Genomic DNA, 19,324 nt, shown 5'->3' with positions numbered 1-19,324 from the left:
CAACCATATGAAGTTCTGGGTAGAACATGTTCCATAAAGAGGAAACTTTGCTGTTAAAATGATTTTGCATATTCTGACAAGATGTCTTATGTCACAGTCTCAGCTTCTGGTATTTCTGCACAGTGTACATCTAGGAAAGATGCAACAAGGAATGAGGACAACAGTTAGGAGGAAAGAATTAATATAGTCTATTGAAGTTGAAATGGCATTTATCTTCTGTGATGTTTCTCTTCTTTTGCTGCACAGCTTTGTTCCTGGACCACATAAAACTGCCCTCAAAGAAGATGTATTACAGAAGGCAAAGTTTTTTCAAGATAAAAAATATCTTCCAAGAGTAGCAAGAGGCAGCAGTGATGATATTATTCGAAATCTGACCAGAAACACATTCCATACCTTTAAAAATGGAAAAAAGGTGATAAAAGCTGCTCCAAAACAATATGATAAAGGAAGTGCTTAAAGAATTTAGCCTTAGGAAGCATGGTAAGACTGTGGATTTAAGTAACTAAATTCATTGCCATAACTATCAGAAACTTTTATTTGGATATTCACCCATATCCACAAGTCCAATCTGGAGGGCTGGACAAAACACAGGTTGTAGATTATTGGGCAATTTAACCCTTTGCACTCATTGGTATTAAGATGGATCTTGTCCATTTCTTGGAGCACATCTCATAATTCCAGCACTCTGATAAATTAAAGAACTCTTATCATTAAAAGATGGAAGAATGAAAGAAGTGTTCTGCAAAGCTCAATGGAGATATAATCTGAAGGTAAATTTTACATAGTATATACATGAGCCAGTGCTAATTCTTTTAATTGCAGGTCTCTGTTCAGTCCACTTTCTGCAAACCAAGCTTCCATTCTCTACTTAATACAGTCTAATGCTCATGTTTAACCAAAGGTTAATGTTTTGAAAGACTTCCTCATCTGTAACCAACAGAGCACCATGGTAATTAGTATTTACAAACTGATGCTTATATGTCATAATTTTGATAATCTGGCTTTCCATGATACCATTTAAAGACATCACTGACTCTGTGGAGTGGCCACCTTTCTGATAGGCTTGTGTTGGAAGGTTTCTTCCCACTTTCTGCAGTTGTTTGCTAGGACAGGTAAAAAGCAGAGAATAATCTTCTCTGCTCCAACTCCTCCTTAACTCACTGAGAAACTTGTTAATTCCCCTCAAACATAAATAATTGCTTTTAAGATAGAAGTTCCTTCACTATATAGGGCCTCCTTCCTGGCCATTTTGATGGACTTATATTATTTACCATTGTTAAATATATTATTTTTCACTAATCCATACATTCTTTAGACAAGGAGAGTAAAGACAACTGGTCATAGGTGAAGCTGAGTTGCTTTCACCCGTAAGATAGCTATTTAGTCAGTAGTAAGCAGTACCAAATAGGACTGACTGAGATCTAAGTAGTTTTAAAGGCATATTGAGTTTGGAAAAGATTAAGTTGTTAATGTTTTAATCCACAAATCCATTTGGAATTGCAGAGATGTAAAGAGATGCACAGAGATCAAAGTAAGTTGAAGAAAGGTCTTCCGAATGCCTAGCCTCCAATAGCATTCTGACAGCTTGCTCCCTCAACCCCTCCATCTAGATCACTAATTCTTAATCTTATGATGGGCTAGTATTTTCAACAACTAAAGACCAAATTCACATTATTTAATTTAGACACAATGTTTGGACCTTATCTCAAATTCTCAGAGCTGGCTCCAGAGTTCGTAGCAATGGCCCTGCTTGGTAGAATGTCACTCTCTTCAAAGAGGGAGACCCTGCCTGAATACATGGAGCAGATGGCTAGTGACTCCTAAGACGAGTAGGTGATTTTCTTTTCTAGATCTCTCTTCATAAAAGCTAGGAAAGAAAGACCATCCCCACTGTGTTTTAAAACCACTTCTGCCATCCTTACTCAGGCAATTCCAATAGTTAGCTCCCAATGACATATTCATGCTCAGGAAACAGATGAATAGAGCACATCAATTTTCTTCATATCCTAAGCGGTGCTTAGGAGTTCAGGAAAACTTCATGTTTCACGTAGAGGAAAATGAGCAATATTTAAGAAGTATTTTAATAAAAGGGATTTTTCTGGTTAACTTCGGATTAAGCAAAAACTCCTCCTGTTTACTGCTAGCAATACTTTAAAAATGTATTTGTCTATTTTCTCTGCATTGATAAAGTACACCAAAAATTTTTGCCCTTGGTAATTGAGATTAGTTAGCATTTGGGGTCTTTTTTTTTTTTTTTAAGATTTTACTTATTTACTTGACAGAGATCACAAGTAGACAGAGAAGCAGGCAGAGAGAGAGAGGAGGAAGCAGGCTTCCCACGGAGCAGAGAGCCTGATGTGGGGCTCCATCCCAGGACCCTGGGATCATGACCAGAGCCGAAGGCAGAGGCTTTAACCCACTGAGCCACTCAGGTGCCCCTGGTGATCTTTTTAATCCTTAATAGATGAAGGGTCTGAAACATACTGTAAATTTACTAAGTTCCTTTTTTGAAATCTCTAATATTAGCATTTCCCATGATTTATCTCTTTCTCTAAAGGAAAAAAACAGCAAAAATGTGAATATAAATTAACTAAACGCCTGTTTAAACCAAGAATCACATAACTAGGCAGTGGTGCTTCCTGGTTTAAACATGTAAATTAATTGACTATAAGGGACATGCCTATTACCTCATCAGTAAGCTAGGAGTCGAGCATGTTTTAAAAAAAGGTTAAAAAAGATGCAACTCAACAGAGCCTTAGATTGCAATACTCAGTAACAATTCAACCAAGTGCCCCCCTTTTCTAAAAGGGGGAGTTTAAGTGGGAAGAGGAATGGAAGGCAGGAAGATAAGGGGAAAAAAGGATCACATCTCCACTGGCCCACTCCCATTTTTTTCCTCTCTGCATGTTTGTCAGTTATGTGGCTTCGCTAATGGCTCCAGGCTTAATGCCTTTCTAAGGTCAAAGGTTTGTCACAAACAGGTGACCTCCAACCTCTGCAGACATGAAATCTGACTTAATAGCTAGAAATCTGGATATATGGTCTTAACAGACACGAAGGAAAGCAGAAGAAATGTAACAGGACAATGTCAAATTTGCAAATCCTTCAGTTCCACTAGCTAGCTATCTAGCCTTGTCAAGTTCCAGACTCCTAACTCAGGCCTTTGCGAATTACAGGGTTTTCTGATAAGCTTAGACAGGTAAACAAAAACTAAGTGCACTGAACTGTAAAGACAGACCTGTGCACTGCAAACTGTCATGTACCATAATGGAATCATATAATTACAGAAAATCAAATTTGAATATTTAAGTACTGTTTTCCCCAGAGTCAGATTATCTACTTAACTCTTTGGTTTACAGACTCATGTAACTAATTTAAAAATGAAGTATTTTAACACCATAAACCCTTCAGCAAATGGATGACAATTAAATGTGAAGAGACAATTAGGTTCATGTACAAATAATAATTGAGAAGCCTGAAGGGTTTACTTTTGTGGGGAAGGCCAATTTGTCTTAATTTAAAAGTATAGGGGTTTGGCATGTTTTTAACAGCTTAGTTAACTGACACTGGATAAAAGCAAGTGGAATGGCCAAGGAGAGACATTTTTCAAGGGTCAATACACAGATCAGTTCTAGCGTTAATCAGGCAGACTGTAAATCAGGAAGAAAGATATAAAGCAGAAAGAACAATACTGAAAGTCCAGAAATGTGGGCATAAGACTTCTTCTGACACAGATTCTTTGTGACACTGAGTCCATTTCTTCAGAACAAATATTGCTGAAAAGTTTACTATTCTGCTCAGGTTTACTGTTTAAAACAGCAAAAAAACAAAAACAAAAAAAGATGCTTGAATACAGTTTATTAGCTGGTTTGAATAGCACTTTTAATAGCAAAAATGTGTTTACATTATTAATAGCTTACAACCACTTTTTTCAATACAAAGTAAACTTAGGTCATGTAAGTCTTAGCATTTTAAATTCCTCACCTCTGTGACCTATACAATAAAAAGTACCAGATACTGTTGTCTGGCTGATTCCTGCAGAGATATGCATGAGCATATTAGTCGAGTGCAACTTCCTTAACCACCTTGGATGGGATCTGTTTAATAATGAAATAGTAAGTATACAGACATGATTTTGAAAAGGAATCTCACTTCTGTCCTCTAAAAATACCTTTCCTCTTAAGTTACAGTATACATATAACTTTATTACAAATTTTACAAACCACTAGTTTTTCATTTCCACACCTTAACAATCCCATCTCTAGATGCAGTAACAATGAAGCCCTGTGTTGTCTGAAAGGTGGCCACATCTGTGATGATGTCGTGGTGTCCCACAGGTAGAGATTCTGGGCCCCTCCGAGGGGTGTCATCACTTGGTCCCACCTTCTGCTTATTCTGAATCTCCTGTTTAATGGTTAGAAGTCAGGGAGAATGCCAAAAGTTAAAAGCCTGTACCACATTGTACCTCTTATCAATATTGTTGCTTCTGGGACAGGTTGTTGTCGTTAAAGCTAAAACTTTCTGTGAGGTAGTCATCCTTTCACAAATACACTGAGTAAAAGAGTCCAAAATGATACTGTTTTCCACAAGTAGGCCACTTACAAATATTTACAAATTATTGGCCTGTTAATAAATTTTCTGTATTACCTTCTGCCACCATCAGAAGAAAAAAGAGAAAGCCTATAATAAAGGGGTATAAATGACCAGAATATGGACGCAAATACTTATCTGTCATCAAGGAAGATTTCATTAATTTACTGAGCACCTTCTAGGACCCAGGCACTTGCAGATTCATTACCTCGCATGAAGTTTTTGCCCAACTCAAGAACATAAGCTTTGGAGTTCCAATAGCCAGGTCTGAACCCCAGCTCTTCTACCTAATACCTGGATGATCTTAGACAAGTTACTTCATGGTGCTTAACTTTATTTGTAGAATGAAAGTAATAAAGGTACTTTCTTATAAAGATTGAGCAAGTGTATAAAGTGCTTACTTCGAACTGTGTACTTATGTGTGTACCTTTAATATGTTTATTATACCTTAATAAAAGTGAATTTCAAAAAAAAAAAAAAAAACCACACAGAAAAAAAAAAAGGAAAGAAAAGAAACATCTCTCTTAAATACTGCCACTCTTGGCCGAAGTCATTTTTGTGCCTACAGAAGCTGAAAGAAAACAAGACTGCTTGTACCTGGACAACTTCAGTGCCTTCAATTATTTTCCTATAGTAGGACACAGACGAAGAACTAGTACTTCCTGCAACAACATAGGACCTCTCTGGGTAAGCCAGGTCCCAAAACCTAGAGAGACAAAACGAAGGTTGATCATATCTAGAGATGAGGAGGAATTAATGATCATTAACTTATATTCATCAATACATAATTTTTTTTTCATTAGGAAAACAGATTTTTCCTAGAATAGCATGAAATTAGGGATAAATGAAGTATTAATAGTTATTCCTGCAAGATGTGAAGGATAAACATTACCAACATTGATAACACCCTAACATTAACCAGAGTTTCCACCCACATATTATCCTTATTATCTCTCTCAAGTGTTACATAGTAAGTATCCTTTATCAGATATTGTACCTTATTTTCATGTCTGAGCCAGCTGTTAGAAGGATGGGATTTCCATCTGCAGGACTACAGTAGATACCGTGGACACTGTGAGGAGAGGGCTTTAAAAAGAAAGAAATAGGAAGCAAATTAAAGATACCAGTGTTGGCATTTCTAGAAACAAGTCAACTGACAGTAGCTTTCCAGGCTTTTGATTAACTGGAGAAATCAGAGACCATTTATGTATATCTTCTATATCTTTGGGACCTTAAATTGCATTTGCTTTGTATCATTCTGAATAAAGAGGCAAAATCTCTTCAGCCTCTTAACATTTTTTATTTGGGAGGACTCCAACTAAAGGAGAACAAAACTGCTTTCCTACCTTTTGCCCCAGTGAAGTACTTGGGGCGGCAACCTGAAAAAAGTGTAGGTAAGAGGGTCACATTCCAATTACCCCAAATTTTTACTGGGGCTCCACAGAGATCTCACAAGCCTTATGGAGCTAGCAACCAAACCTCCCAGATGTTAGTAAGCCTGAGGAATGGGAAAGCCACCTAAGACTAATTTAAAACAACCACAAAGCCCAACAGATACCAGGTTTGAGTGCTTGGGGTACGGGAAACTCGACTAGTCTTTAGAATAAAACTGGAGGCAAACCTGTAACTCAGAGAGTGGTGGTGCACTGCTAGCCCAGAGAGTGAATCTTCTGTCGCCAGTCTCCATGTCCCACATGGATACTTCATTGTTGCCCTGCACAGCTAAGGAAAACACGGGCCAGAACCATTACTCAGACCAGAGCACTATTCTCAGAGTTTCCACATCCTGGTAGATAATCCAAGTCAGCCTATACCTCTTTCCATTTTTCTGATCCTGCAAAAAGTCCTCACTCTACTTTTAAAGAATATTGTGACTCTGTCATCAGACTGTTTTAATAAACTACCAGTAAATATTTACTGGTGTACAACACAGTGAAGAGAACTGTGGAGTAGAAAGGTAAAGCCTAAACAGATTCTGTCCTCAAGAAACCTATAGTCTAGAAGTAGAGAAAAAAATATTTAAAGGATTAAGACAATGAGAGCAAAAAGAACTGAAGAATTCCACCTGAACTCAAGGAAAAGATCCAATCCGTTGGCAAGAAGTGAGGTCACCTCATGGAGACATTTTCATTGGGACTAAAAGAACAAGTAGAGCTGGGCAGATACAGGTGGCATACAGGCAAATCATTTCAGGCACAAACAATGTTTTGTGTTCTTTGGGAAAATGAGTAATTGGTGTGACTGAAGCACATCTGTGATAGGGAGGGATGGGAGATGAAGGCAGGATCGAAAAAGGAAAGTGTAGACCTGAGAAAGACATTATCCCTCAGTTGTTTTTGAGTTTGGGGTGGTGGTGGTGGTGACAATACTTCATTTCTTCATTGATATCTACTGAACCAACAATGTGTACTATGAACTTATCCCTGTCCTAGATGCTGAGGAAGAGGAGGCAAAAAAATGCAATGACAAAAAAAAAAAAAAAAAAAATTCCCTATTTTATGGAACTTACATTCTAATGGGGACAATAAACCAAAAAAATGCAAAGGCCCTGAATCAGGAGTGCGCTTATTTCTAGGAGAAAGCCAGAAAGCCCCTGTGGCTGTGGTGACCTGAGCATGGGGGAGAGGCAGGAAAAGGCACAGGAGGCCTGGCCACATTCCATTCGCCACTCCAAGGCTAATCCATAGAGGCCACATCAACAGACCCTGTGTGTGCCCTCTGGCTTCTACATGGGTTTGGCTGGTGGTAAACTAAAAGCCCCCTGAATATGTAGGTCCTAATTTCCAGAGACTATATATGTCAACTTATGTTGTATAGTGACTTTGTAGATATGATTAAATTAAGGGCCTCAAGATGGGATTCTCCTGGGTTGTCCAAGTGAGCCCTAAATGCAATCACAGTGTCCTTAGAAGAGGGAGGCTGACTTGACAGCAGAAAACAAAAGGACAATGGAGCAAGATGCTACGGTGGTGGCTCTGAAGATGGATGAAGGGGCCCACGAGCCAAGGCATACAGCTGCAGAAGCATGAAAAGGCAAGGGAATGGATTCTCCCCTAGACCCCACAGGGGTAATGTGGCCCTGCTGCCACCCTGAACTTGGCTCAGCAAAACTCATTTCAAATTTCTGGCCTCCAGAACTGTTAATGAATAAATGTGTGTTGTTTTAAGCTACCAGCTTTGTGGTAATTTATTATACCTAAGAATAAATGGTCATAGGGAACTAATATAGGCCTGCGGAAGATATAGTAGGAGACCAAAGGGATAGACGAATGTCTCATCTCAGGGGGGGCTGTGTCCCTCATGTCAAACTCACTGCTCCTCTCAAGGTGGCCCTCTCTACTCAACTTCCCTGCAAACTCCAATAACCATCCCGTCCCCACCATCTTCTGATACCAGCCCCATTTCATTTTGCTTTTATGATACCTCTAACCATACTTCCATCAATAGTTCCTTTGAAAATAAATCCTCAAATTATCCTACCTTGGGTATGCCATCTGTTTCCTATTGGAACCCTGACTGATAAACAAAAGGTCAGAGAGGTAGCAGGGGCATATCCCCAATAGGCATCTGGGCCATAGTAAGGAGTCTGGCTGTAACTTGGAATGGGAAGGTACCGAACAGCAGAAAGAACAGTCTTAAGAAATAAGGATTAAAGCAGGGAGTTACAAGCATATTGTATTAATAGGAACAAGAGATTACGGTGGTTTGGATAAGGGAGACAGTGATGGAAATAGTAAAAATTGGTCAGATTCTGAATGTATTTAAGGACCATACAAGATTGGCTAAAGGACTAGAAGGAAGATGAGAGAGAAGAATCAAGGACAACACCAGGCTCCTGAATACCTCAAGTAAAAAAGCTGTCGTTTACTTGGACAGTATGATGGGAAGAACAGTTTTGTCTCAGGGTAAGGAAACCAGGTATTTGGTTTAGACATGTCAAATTTAAGGTGTCTATTAGATATCTTAGGGGGGATTTTAAGTAGCTATAAAACTGTGAATAAATGTGGTATTTAAAGCATGACTACACAATGTCATACAGCAAAGCCAGTGTAGAAGGAGAAGGAGTTAGGACCAAAGACTGAGCCCTGAGGCAGTGGAGCAGGTCAATTTTAAAAGAAGATGGGGAATCAGCTGCAAATCAATGAACATGAGAACCAAGAAAGTGATGTCCTTAAAGTCATGTAAGGAAAGTAGTTCAGAAAGAGGATACTGTAACAGACCAAAGGATGAGTCAAGTAAGAGGTGAGCAGATCAATGGCCATCAAATTTGGCAACACAAAGTCTTTGACAGCAGTAGCATATGAGAAGGGACCAAAGAGGCTAGACGCAAGACAACCAATGAGAAGACATAGGAACAGCAAGAGCTACTATTTACCAAGCACTGCATGTATCCCAGGCTGTGTGCTCTAGTGTTTTATCTCAAATTCTTAAAACTCTGCTAAGAAAGTATTTTTAACCACATTTTACAGATAAGGAAAGTAAGTTTCAAAGACCTGCCAAGAATCCATACAAGAAAATCCAAATGCCCAATGAGGGGAAGGATGGGAAGCGAAGCTTGCAAAAAACACAACAGAAACACATCAACAAGAAATGGCATCTGACAAGGATGAGTCAAGACAAGGTGAGTCAATGTCTTGACTCACATTTCTAAGATGGTGGTGGTAGCTTCAACAAAAATAAGGGAGAAAGGAAACAAATGGAAGGTAATGGTACAATTAATGAGATCATTTTTAAGGATGATAAATATGAAATGACAGCGAGATAGCAGTGGTAGGAACTTCCATCATCAGAAACAGAACAAAATCAAGATTTGGTTCACACATGAAATAAAAACTCTAAGAATTTGAGTCTTGGCAGCAGCATATTATGCACTTTCAAAAACATCCCCCAACACCTGAAAGCCTGCCCTCCATTTTACCTGCAATCACCCAGGACTGGTACAGAGGGTGCATGGAGAGGCGTCTGATTCGAGCCCTGGAAGGGTGACAGTGACTGGAAATTGGCAACTGAAACCTCATGTCCCAACAAGCCATAGTACCACTGCTTGTACCTTAAAGGAAAAGTCAAAAAGATTACCATATAATGATTAAAGTACACCAAACACCAAGCTGCATTTATACAAATAAACACCACCACTAGCTTTGTGTGAATGTATTTTATTCATTCTTTGTTCTCATGAAGCTATCTCCCTGGGATCACAAAGCACTAGTTGTTAAATAAAGATATAAAATGAACATCAAAATGCTACCACATAATTGTGAAATAAATGAAGTTGAAAAAGAATAATTCATTAATTACACTGGTATTAACTGCCAAAGGCACACATAAAAAACAAAAGGTCTAGAGAAGAAATAAACTGCATTTGATAAGCTAAAATGTTCAGAATGCCTTAAATCACCAAAACCCATGTTCTAGTGGCATTCAGTGATCACTTAACCAACCCACAGTGGCAGAAGCTTTATAGCTATCATCAAACTTCAATCATTTCCATGTGCCCTTTTCTCCAAAACATTCTGGAAACCGGTATCGATATCCAATCACGGCAGAAACTGGAGTGAGTACCTGTACATCTGCCCACAACAAACTCCACAGAGAAGCCCCCCATCTCCAAAGAATACTGCCAACCCCAACACTGAACAGCTGGTCCTGACAGAGGCACAGAGCATATTCTTGGACTGGTCTCCAATTCCAATGGAGATACTGGGAGTGTGAAAAGGCAAAAGGGCAACAGGGTCCCTCTGAAACCTTGCCTCACTGCAGGACAATGGCTCAAACAGCCGAGGTAGTTTGGCTGCCCTCAAAGCTGATGAGAGCCATCTGAGAGCCATCACTGCCATTTACTAAGCTACTCACAGAGTTTCATATCTACACATAGGCCTGGCATCACATTTTTCTGAACCCGTACAGTTTATTCCCACAAAAGGCAAACACAATGTATTCCATATAAACTATATAAAAAGACATAAATGAAAGGGCAGATACTCAATGTCATAAATATAAGTTAGGGAATCTGGAAACCAAAATTCAAGCACAACAGATTATAATTCTTCAGAAAGTATGGCAAATGGGAAAAAGTGAGATGTGATACATTCTCAAGGGGCAGGTTCAAAGCCTTATGGGGGCAAAATGTGAAACTAAAATAGGAAAGCAGCCAGCAAGATAACATGGTACACCTTCAGCCTTTGAGAAAGGGAGGTAAGGAGGAATAATGGGGCAAGAAACTGCCATTTAGCTCTTCTCCAGTATGAGGCCCTGTGATAGATGCTTTTAATTCATTAAATCCTCAAAGCAGCCCTTGAAAGGATTAGCCCCATTTGAAGATGAGGGTCCTAAGACTCAGAGAAGCTATGCACCTTGCCTGAGGTTACTGGAATTTGAAAACCAAGTCTGCACAAATTCAAATGCTCTCATCAAAAAAGCCTGCTGCTTCCCTGGCAGGATAACAGAATGCCACCAAATCTGATCACTATAATGATTACAAAAAGGCTCATTTAAGAATAAAGAGAAAAAGGAAACTTTTAGCCATTGGGATACTGAAACCTTTCAAATTTTTTTAATAAAAAAATTAAATTGCAAGTGATTATAATGTAATAATCAAAAAAAAGGAGATGAGGAGGTGCCTTGGTTTTGGCTCAGGTCATGATCTCAGGGTTGTGAGACTGAGCCCATGTCAGGCTCTGAGCTGAGTTTGGAACCTGCTTGGGATTCCCCTCTTTCCCTTCGCTTCCACCCCCCAACCCCGAAAAGGGGTGGGGGATTACCAATGATGAAAAAGGAAAAACCTTTCACAAGAAGGCAATTCCAGATATTAGTGGCATTCACAACCTAATCAATGACTTTCAAATCAGCTCACCAATGCAAAGCCAGCACTGGTGGATGTCCACAGCGAAGGAAGTGATGAGGCCTGACTTCAGATCATGCTTTAGTGTCCATGCATTGCTTGAAGACCTGAGGTCCCAACCAACTAGAGAGCCATTCACAGTGGCATAGGCGAGAACAGACTGTGCCCCAGAGTTGAAGTGATGCATATCCACGACACAGCCATCATCCTTCTGGTCTAGAATTCTAAAGAAATACACAAAGCAAAAGGTAAAGATTTTTCTAGTCACTGAAAACATAGACCAGCTTCTATTTAAGATAAATTTATATTCTAACCATAGTCAAGAAAGAACAACTGTGACCCATCAAGCCAATGATACCTGAGGCATTTTTTATAATAACTTCAGACTTACAGAAGAGTTGCACAAATAGTACACAGAATTCTTATAGATCCTTCACCCAGCTTCCCCTCATGTTAATAACCTACATAATCACAAAAAAATTATCAAAACTAAGAAATTAATCTTAGTAACAATGCTTATAAAATACAGAACATAATCAGATTTTTATTAGCTTTCTACTCATGTCCTTTCACTGTTCAGGATCCAAAACAAGATACCACATGGCACATTCAGTTGTCATGTATTTATTTATCTGACCCTAGTCTTTGATTGCCTTTCATGATTGTGACATTTTTCAAGATTACTGGTTATTTTATAGAATATCTCTAATATCTCTCCATTTGGGTTTGCCTCATGTGTTGTCACCCAGTATATGCCTTATTGAAAGACCACGAAATAATTTCTCAGGGCATTTTGAGGAAGTACCTGATGCTAATTCAAACATATTAGTGGTGCTATTAACCTTAATCATTTGGCTAAGGTGGCATCTACCAAGATTCTCCGCTGTAAAATTATTTTTTCCTTTATAACTACTCAATCTTTAGGGCAAATACTTTTGAGACCACGTAAAAATCCTGTTTCTGCTAGAAGTTTTGTCTACAAATTTTAGAATCCTTTGATAGATCATACCTAATAGTCATCTAATGGTGACTATTTCCCTTATTCCTTCTATACTTACTGATTAGAATTCTTCTGTAAAGAAGACTGGTCACTTCTTCCCCCATTAATTTATTTATTCATTTACTTATTTATATCACTATGGACTCGTGGATATTTATTTTATTCTCTGAGTTGTAACCCAATACTAGTATTATTGTTTTGTTGCTCAAGTTGTTCCAATTTTGGCCACAGGAAGCTCCCCCAGGTTGGCTCCGATGCCCTTTCAATGTGGTTTTTTGAACCACTTCCTAACTTTCTGGCATCACAAGATACTCAAGACTCATCTTGTATTTTCACTGCTCAGACCTGGAATCAACCAGTTCTCCAAGAAGCCCTGGTCCCTTTTATGGGAGAATGGTGCTTAAAGATTTATTTATTTATTTATTAGAGGTGGCAGGGAGAGAAAGAGAATATTGAGCAGACTGCTGAGCATAGAGTCTAACATAGGTCTCAATCCCACAACCCTGAGGATTATGACCTGCGCCAAAATCAAGAGTCAGATGCCCAACTGGCTGAGCCACCCAGACGCCCAGGAGAATGGTGTTTAAAAACCAAGGTCTGTATGCTAAGTGTTCACCGCTATGGGGGTATCCCTGCTCTAGTCCCTCTCAATGGCCAGAGCTAGAAAATATGTATATGACACCTCATAGCTACACACATTATCTGTACTTCTGTATCCTTTTATGTGTATGTGTGCATATGTATGCAAACACACACACACATATATACACACACATATGCATATACGTATATCATGAGTCCCTATTGATACGGAGTCCATATTCATATCTATCTAGCATGAGGGTTCATTTCAGCAATCCCCTTTTCATATTTGTAACTTCTTTCCTCAGCAGTGAGAAACCTGGCTCTCACTACCTACATACTTACCTATTGTTCAACCTTAGCATACAATTAAAGTAGTTTCGGAATTGATAAACCATATTCCTGTGACAAATAACCAACTAGAACAGTGACTTCAGTTCCTTCTGTCATTCACCTTGCAGTGTCCAGTTAAACCACTATTTTCCACAGGTATTAGGATGGCTCCTTTATTGCCCACACTCTTCAATGTGCCTATATGCTTCATCTGTAGAGTAAGTAGACTGATTTGTCATAGACTGCATTCTACCTTTCATCCTATATCTGGGTTAATTTTTTTTTTTTACTTAGAGTAAAATTTACTCTCTGTGGTATACAGTCCTATGCATTATGACAGAAACACAGCCATGAATCTTCTACCACAGAACCACACAGAACAAGTGCATACCCCCAAATTATCTTGTGCAGCCCCTTTGTTGTCAACCTGTGACTACCAATGATCTCAATTCCTCTCTATAATTTTATGCTTTCCAGAATGTCACACAGTAGGAAATACACAATAAGTAGCCTTTTGGGTCTAACTTCTTTCGTTAGCAAAAAGAATGTAGGATTCATTGCTTTTTGCATTAATCAACTGTTTATTCCTTTCATAACTGATAATAAAAATAATAAAATAACACTGGTTCCTTTTTTTTTCTTTTTATGTACTATTCCACTATATGGATATGCCTATTTTTTTCAAGCTGAGGCATTCTTAAACCAAAAAGAATTCATAAACATATTGGCCAGCCTCCCTGATCAGTACATATGCTTTTGCAGCATACACTATTTGTTTTATCTCTTAGATCAAAAGTCAGCAAAAAACAGCCAGGCAGTAAATATTTTAGGCTTTGCAAGTCATATATTTCTGTTGCATATTCATTTTTTTACAATCTTTTAAAAATCCAAAAATCATTCTTAGCTTATGGGTTATACTGTAGGCTAGTTTGCTGACCTCTACATCTTAGATAAACAACTATATTAAAAAAAAAAAGATTTTATTTATATATTTGACAGAGAGAAAGCAGGACAGCACAAGCAGGGGGAGCAGCAGAGGAAGAGGGAGAAGCAGGCCCTTCACTGAGCAGGGAGCCTGATGTGGGGTGCAATCCCAGGACCCTAACCTGGGATCATGACTTGAGCTGAAGGCAACCACTTAACGGACCAAGCCACCCAGTGGCTTATAGATAAAAGCAACTATATTTACAAACATTCTAATACTGACTGTATTTCTCCCAGAGGAACGATGAAAAGTCCAAATGCCATAAATTCTAATAATTAAGAGTAATGACAACAGCCGATATGACTGAATGAAGCGAACTTTAAAAAAAAAAAAAAAAAAGACTCATGGCAAGGTTTCTTTGGAGCAACTACTGCCAGTAGAGTGAAATCTACTAAACATTCTGGTACAATCTCCCCATCTGTGTAGTCAATGTTTGCTTAGGGTGAAGACAGTAACATTCATAATGGAAAGTGCCATCAGCTGCAAGGTACCTATGGGAGGAATGTGCATATCTGTTTGTGTGTCCGGCCAGCACAGTAGTCACGCAACACAGTCTGCCATAGTTATACTATGATACAGTCCTCTGCTGAAACAATTTAAAAAAAAAAAAAAAAAGCAGGTATTTTTTAGTTATAAACAATATATAATATGTCCTAAACAAAAGCTACCTAAATCTGTTCAGTGAATGTCTTAAACATAATGCATATTTTTAATTGTAAAGGCAAAACAAAGTTATAAACAAATGAAATAATATAAACAATAAAACCCTAGATGATCCAACATACATCCTTTCCTTCCTTAGCTACCCCAACCACCATGTCTTAGAACCGACTTAACTATAAAAATTTGCTCATTCTGTTTTATTTCTGTGGGATATCCCCCTCTGCCTGCATGCCCTTCTCGACCACCCTCCTTTGGCTAACCTACATCTGGTCTCCCCTCCTCCAGGCCTTCTTCCCTATGCCCTGCAAGCTGGCTCCCCATCCCTGTAACATGGGCACATTATCACATTGCACCTGAAATCATCTGTTAACTGATCTGCTTCTTCCATTAGACTGTGGTGTCTTAAAGAGCCTAACATATCTTGGAATTTGGATAACATATCTTTGTATTTGGAATCCTAGGTGGGTAGCACATACTGGTCAGTTGAAAATTGTTCTGCTTTATCTTTAAATGTCTTACCCTGTGTTAATCCGGGGGCAACCACAATTTGTAAGAAGTGAAGGAAATTCTTATATAAAACCAGCCAGTATTTTGTTTTACAATGATAAGCAAATCATTTGACTAAAAGCAGCACTCCATGTTCCTATCAACTTCAGATATTTTAATTCCAAGTGACAAAACGCTGACGTTTTGAGTTTTTGTTTTTTTGTTTTTTTTTTTTAATGAACATTCACATTCTAAAAATCAGCCAGCCAGAGTTGTGCTTTTCATAGTTGAGACAAAAGATGCATCTGATAATCAGGTTATTCAAACAGATTCCAGACTGGGATGAGCCGCAAGTTGAAAGCCTCCCTTCTAACCTTACAGCAGAAAGAAGATATACAGAGCTTTCTGAAACTAACTGCATGTGACAGATTTCAGCTGAAAACACAGTTTTATTTATTTCGTGTGCTAAAAAAATAATACAATCTAATAGGCCCTTAGTTGATCCAAACTACACTGGCAAGATAGGATTAAATTATCCTAGTGCACTAAATGCCATTTTAAAAACACAAAAGATAAAAGATACCTGCTTTGCAGAGGCTGAATCTTAGGAGACTTGGGCAGCTTGGATGCTTCAATCGCAAGAAGCTGGACAGCACCGTTGTCAGATGCAATGGCTAAGTAGTGGGAGCCCTGGCAGAACGTAAGCGTCTTGACACGTCCTCCAATTCGGCTGTATGTAAGAGTAGATCTGTACAAAAGAAAACAATGCATTTCTGCAAAGGCCACAGGGCATTATTATTGCTATTACTAAGTAAATATTCACATGGCTATTAACCAACAAAATTAGTGCTTTGAGGTCTGTTTCACCTCCTCAATCTCCTAACAAACCTTAGAATCCTGACCAAAAGCACTGGCACAAAATCAACTTTTCTTCTATTTTCAAATGGCCATCCCCATACACATCTCTCCTATCAGAGAAAAGCTGTCATCCTCCTTTCCAACTGAAGCTCCCATTCATGTTGCCCTCATCCAGCTCTCCTTCCACTCTTACAATACCATAAGCCCTATTCTTGCACCATTCAGTAATTCTGTAATTCCCAAGATGCAGCCTGACACAGCAGGAAAAACACTGGCTTTGGAATGAAAGACCTGAGTTCCAGTACTGACTACTCATATGATCTTGGTCAAGCCACTTACCTTGCTATGTATCAGTTTACTCATCTACAAAACAGGACTGCCCTAACTTCTCTACTTGGAACACAGTTAAGCTCAAATAATATGTAAATAATAAAACACTCATAAATGCACAATATTTATTATAATATTCAGTCTCTCCCACACACATGCTGACCTCTTCAGTTATCTACTGCCCTTTCTCAAATTCGATGCCAAACTGCTTGACTATATGAACTACACAGGGTGCCTCCCATGATTACCAATTCCCTCTTTCAATGCCTTCAGTACCTTCATAAGGTGCGTACTCATCCTTCTCTGGGGCCATACTTCTGAAAGATCACAAGTCCCTAATCACCAAATTTATTCATCTCCATCTTTTCTATTTGTTTCATTTTATTATGCAAGCTAATACATATTATAAAGAATTATTAAAACTATAGAAAAGAATATGGAAAAGAAAAACATTTATAATTCTATCTCCAGAAAGACTATTAACATTTTGTTATATAACCTTCCAAAGGGTTTTCTATGCATATTATAATATATTCATATCGGCTTCTTAAATAAATATGGAATGATATGTTGTATTTTTTATTAATCTTTACTCTCTAGTTCACTTTTTCTTAATCACAGCTTTGTTGGAACACAATACCAATAAGGTACCAGTATGGTAGATGAGTATAGAGATCCAGGGACAAGGCACTGGGAGACACAGGAGTGCCATTATTGTTCAGTCTCTTGCATTTGTTTGCTCTCTCTCCCTCTCTTTTAATATTTAGGTATAATTTACCTATTATGAAATTCACTCTCTTAAAGAGATTGATAGCACAGTCACTAAGTTTTATAACCATTACCATTATGTAATTCGAGAACCTTTACATCACCCTGAATAGAAACCCTGTACCCATCTGCAGTCATTCCCCAATCCTTTATTCCCTCAGGTCCTGGCAACTACAGATAGTCCTTGACTTACAACTTTCCAACTTTATGATGGTATGAAAGCAACAGGAATTCAGTTGAAACCGTACTTCAAACTTTAAATTTGATCTTTTCCTTGCTAGTGACATGCCATACGATCTACTCGTAATGCTGACCAGTGGCAGTAAGCCACAACTCACAGGCAGCCACGTGATCACAAGGGTAAAAAACTAACACACTTAAAACCATTATAATAATCTACAATGATTCAGCTTTTCTTTTGGTAGTCAACAAATTACATGAGCTATTCAATGCTTTATTATAAAAGAGGCTTTTTTTTTAAAATCTATTTATTTATTTGACAGAGAGAGAGCAAGAGAGGGAATACAAGCATGGGAGAGGGAGAAGCAGCCTTCCTGCTGAGCAGGGAGCCCAATGCGGGGCTTGATCCCATGACCTAAGCCAAAGGCAGATGCTTAACAATTGCGCCACCCAGGCACCCCTAAAATAGGCTTTGTGTTAAATGATTCTACCCAACTGTAGGCTAATGTAGGCTAAGCATTTGAAGGTATGCTAAGTTAAGCCAAGATGTTAGGTAGGTTAGATAAATTGAATGCATTTTTGACTTAACAGTATTTTTTTTTTTAAAGATTTTATTTATTTATTAGAGAGAGAGAGGGTGAGAGAGCAAGCACAGGCAGACAGAATGGCAGGCAAAGGGATAGGGAGAAGCAGGCTCCCTGCCAAGCAAGGAGCCCGATGTGGGACTCGATCCCAGGACGCTGGGATCATGACCCGAGCCGAAGGCAGCCGCTTAACCAACTGAGCCACCCAGGCGTCCCAACAGTATTTTTTTTAAAAGATTTTATCTATTTGACAGAGGGAGAGATCACAAGTAGGCAGAGAGGCAGGCGGGGGGGGGGGCGGGGGGGAGCAGGCTCCCTCTTGAGCAGAGAGCCCAAAGCAGAGTTCGATCCCAGGACCCCGGGACCATGACCCAAGCCGAAGGCAGAGGCCTCAACCCACTGAGCCACCCAGACGCTCCTGAATTAACAGTATTTTTAACTTATGATGGTTTCATCATGATATATAACCCTATCATAAATCAAGGAAGATCTGAACTAATATAGTTTCTCTCTGTGGATCTGCCTATTCCAGTATTTCATATAAATGAAACCATACAATATGCTACCTGACCTTTGAATTGAGTTTCTTCCACATAGCATGTTTTCAAGGTTTATCCATGCTGTGGCATGTGTATTTCAATCTTTTTTGTGGCTTAATACTCCACTCTATAGAGGATACACCACATTTTGTTTGTCCATTCAATAGCTTACAGACATTGTGGTTTCTACTTTGGGGCTATTGTGAATGCTGCTGCTGTGAACACGGGTGTATAGCTTTTCATGTGAACAAATGTTTTCAACTGTCTTGGGTTTATACCTACAAATAGAATTGAGCGGCCATTATTAGGTAACTCTGTATTTAGCATTTGAGAAACAGCCAACTATTTTCCATCATTACTGCACCATTTTACATTCCTACCAGCAACATGTAAAGGTACCAGTTTCTCCACATCCTTTCCAGCACTTGTTACTGTCTTTTTAACTACAGCCATTCTAGTGGGTGTGAAGTGATATCTCACTATGGTTTTGATTTGCATTTCCCTAGTGACTAATCATGTGGAACAGCTTTCTGTATATTTATTGGTCCTATTTGGAGAAACATTTATTTGAATCCATCATCCATA

At 38.8% G+C, this 19,324-nt stretch overlaps 2 protein-coding genes across 3 annotated transcripts in view; one reads left to right on the top strand and one right to left on the bottom strand.

Annotated features, from left to right (window-relative positions):
* Window positions 1-672, top strand: part of COL6A6 (collagen type VI alpha 6 chain) — a 117,004-nt gene extending 116,332 nt beyond the window's left edge. Inside the window, exon 36 of the mRNA XM_044252401.1 lies at window positions 247-672. Coding sequence (XP_044108336.1) covers window positions 247-457 — 211 coding nt within the window. The 3' untranslated portion in view covers window positions 458-672. The remainder of the gene's footprint in view (window positions 1-246) is intronic.
* A 3,167-nt stretch (window positions 673-3,839) lies between these two features.
* Window positions 3,840-19,324, bottom strand: part of PIK3R4 (phosphoinositide-3-kinase regulatory subunit 4) — a 79,564-nt gene continuing 64,079 nt past the window's right edge. For both annotated transcript variants that reach the window (XM_044252394.1, XM_044252395.1), the window contains exons 14-20: window positions 16,064-16,228; window positions 11,444-11,655; window positions 9,509-9,640; window positions 6,212-6,312; window positions 5,588-5,676; window positions 5,188-5,296; window positions 3,840-4,404 (exon numbers count right to left, since the gene is read on the bottom strand). In XM_044252394.1, the coding sequence (XP_044108329.1) occupies window positions 4,234-4,404; window positions 5,188-5,296; window positions 5,588-5,676; window positions 6,212-6,312; window positions 9,509-9,640; window positions 11,444-11,655; window positions 16,064-16,228 (979 nt within the window). In that variant the 3' untranslated portion in view covers window positions 3,840-4,233. The remainder of the gene's footprint in view (window positions 4,405-5,187; window positions 5,297-5,587; window positions 5,677-6,211; window positions 6,313-9,508; window positions 9,641-11,443; window positions 11,656-16,063; window positions 16,229-19,324) is intronic.

This window comes from Neovison vison, chromosome 6 (assembly GCF_020171115.1).
Source record: "Neovison vison isolate M4711 chromosome 6, ASM_NN_V1, whole genome shotgun sequence".
Classification (NCBI taxonomy): Eukaryota; Metazoa; Chordata; class Mammalia; order Carnivora; family Mustelidae; genus Neogale; species Neogale vison.
The sequence above is the reverse complement of the archived record's forward strand: the minus strand, read 5'-3'. Positions and strand labels throughout refer to the sequence as shown.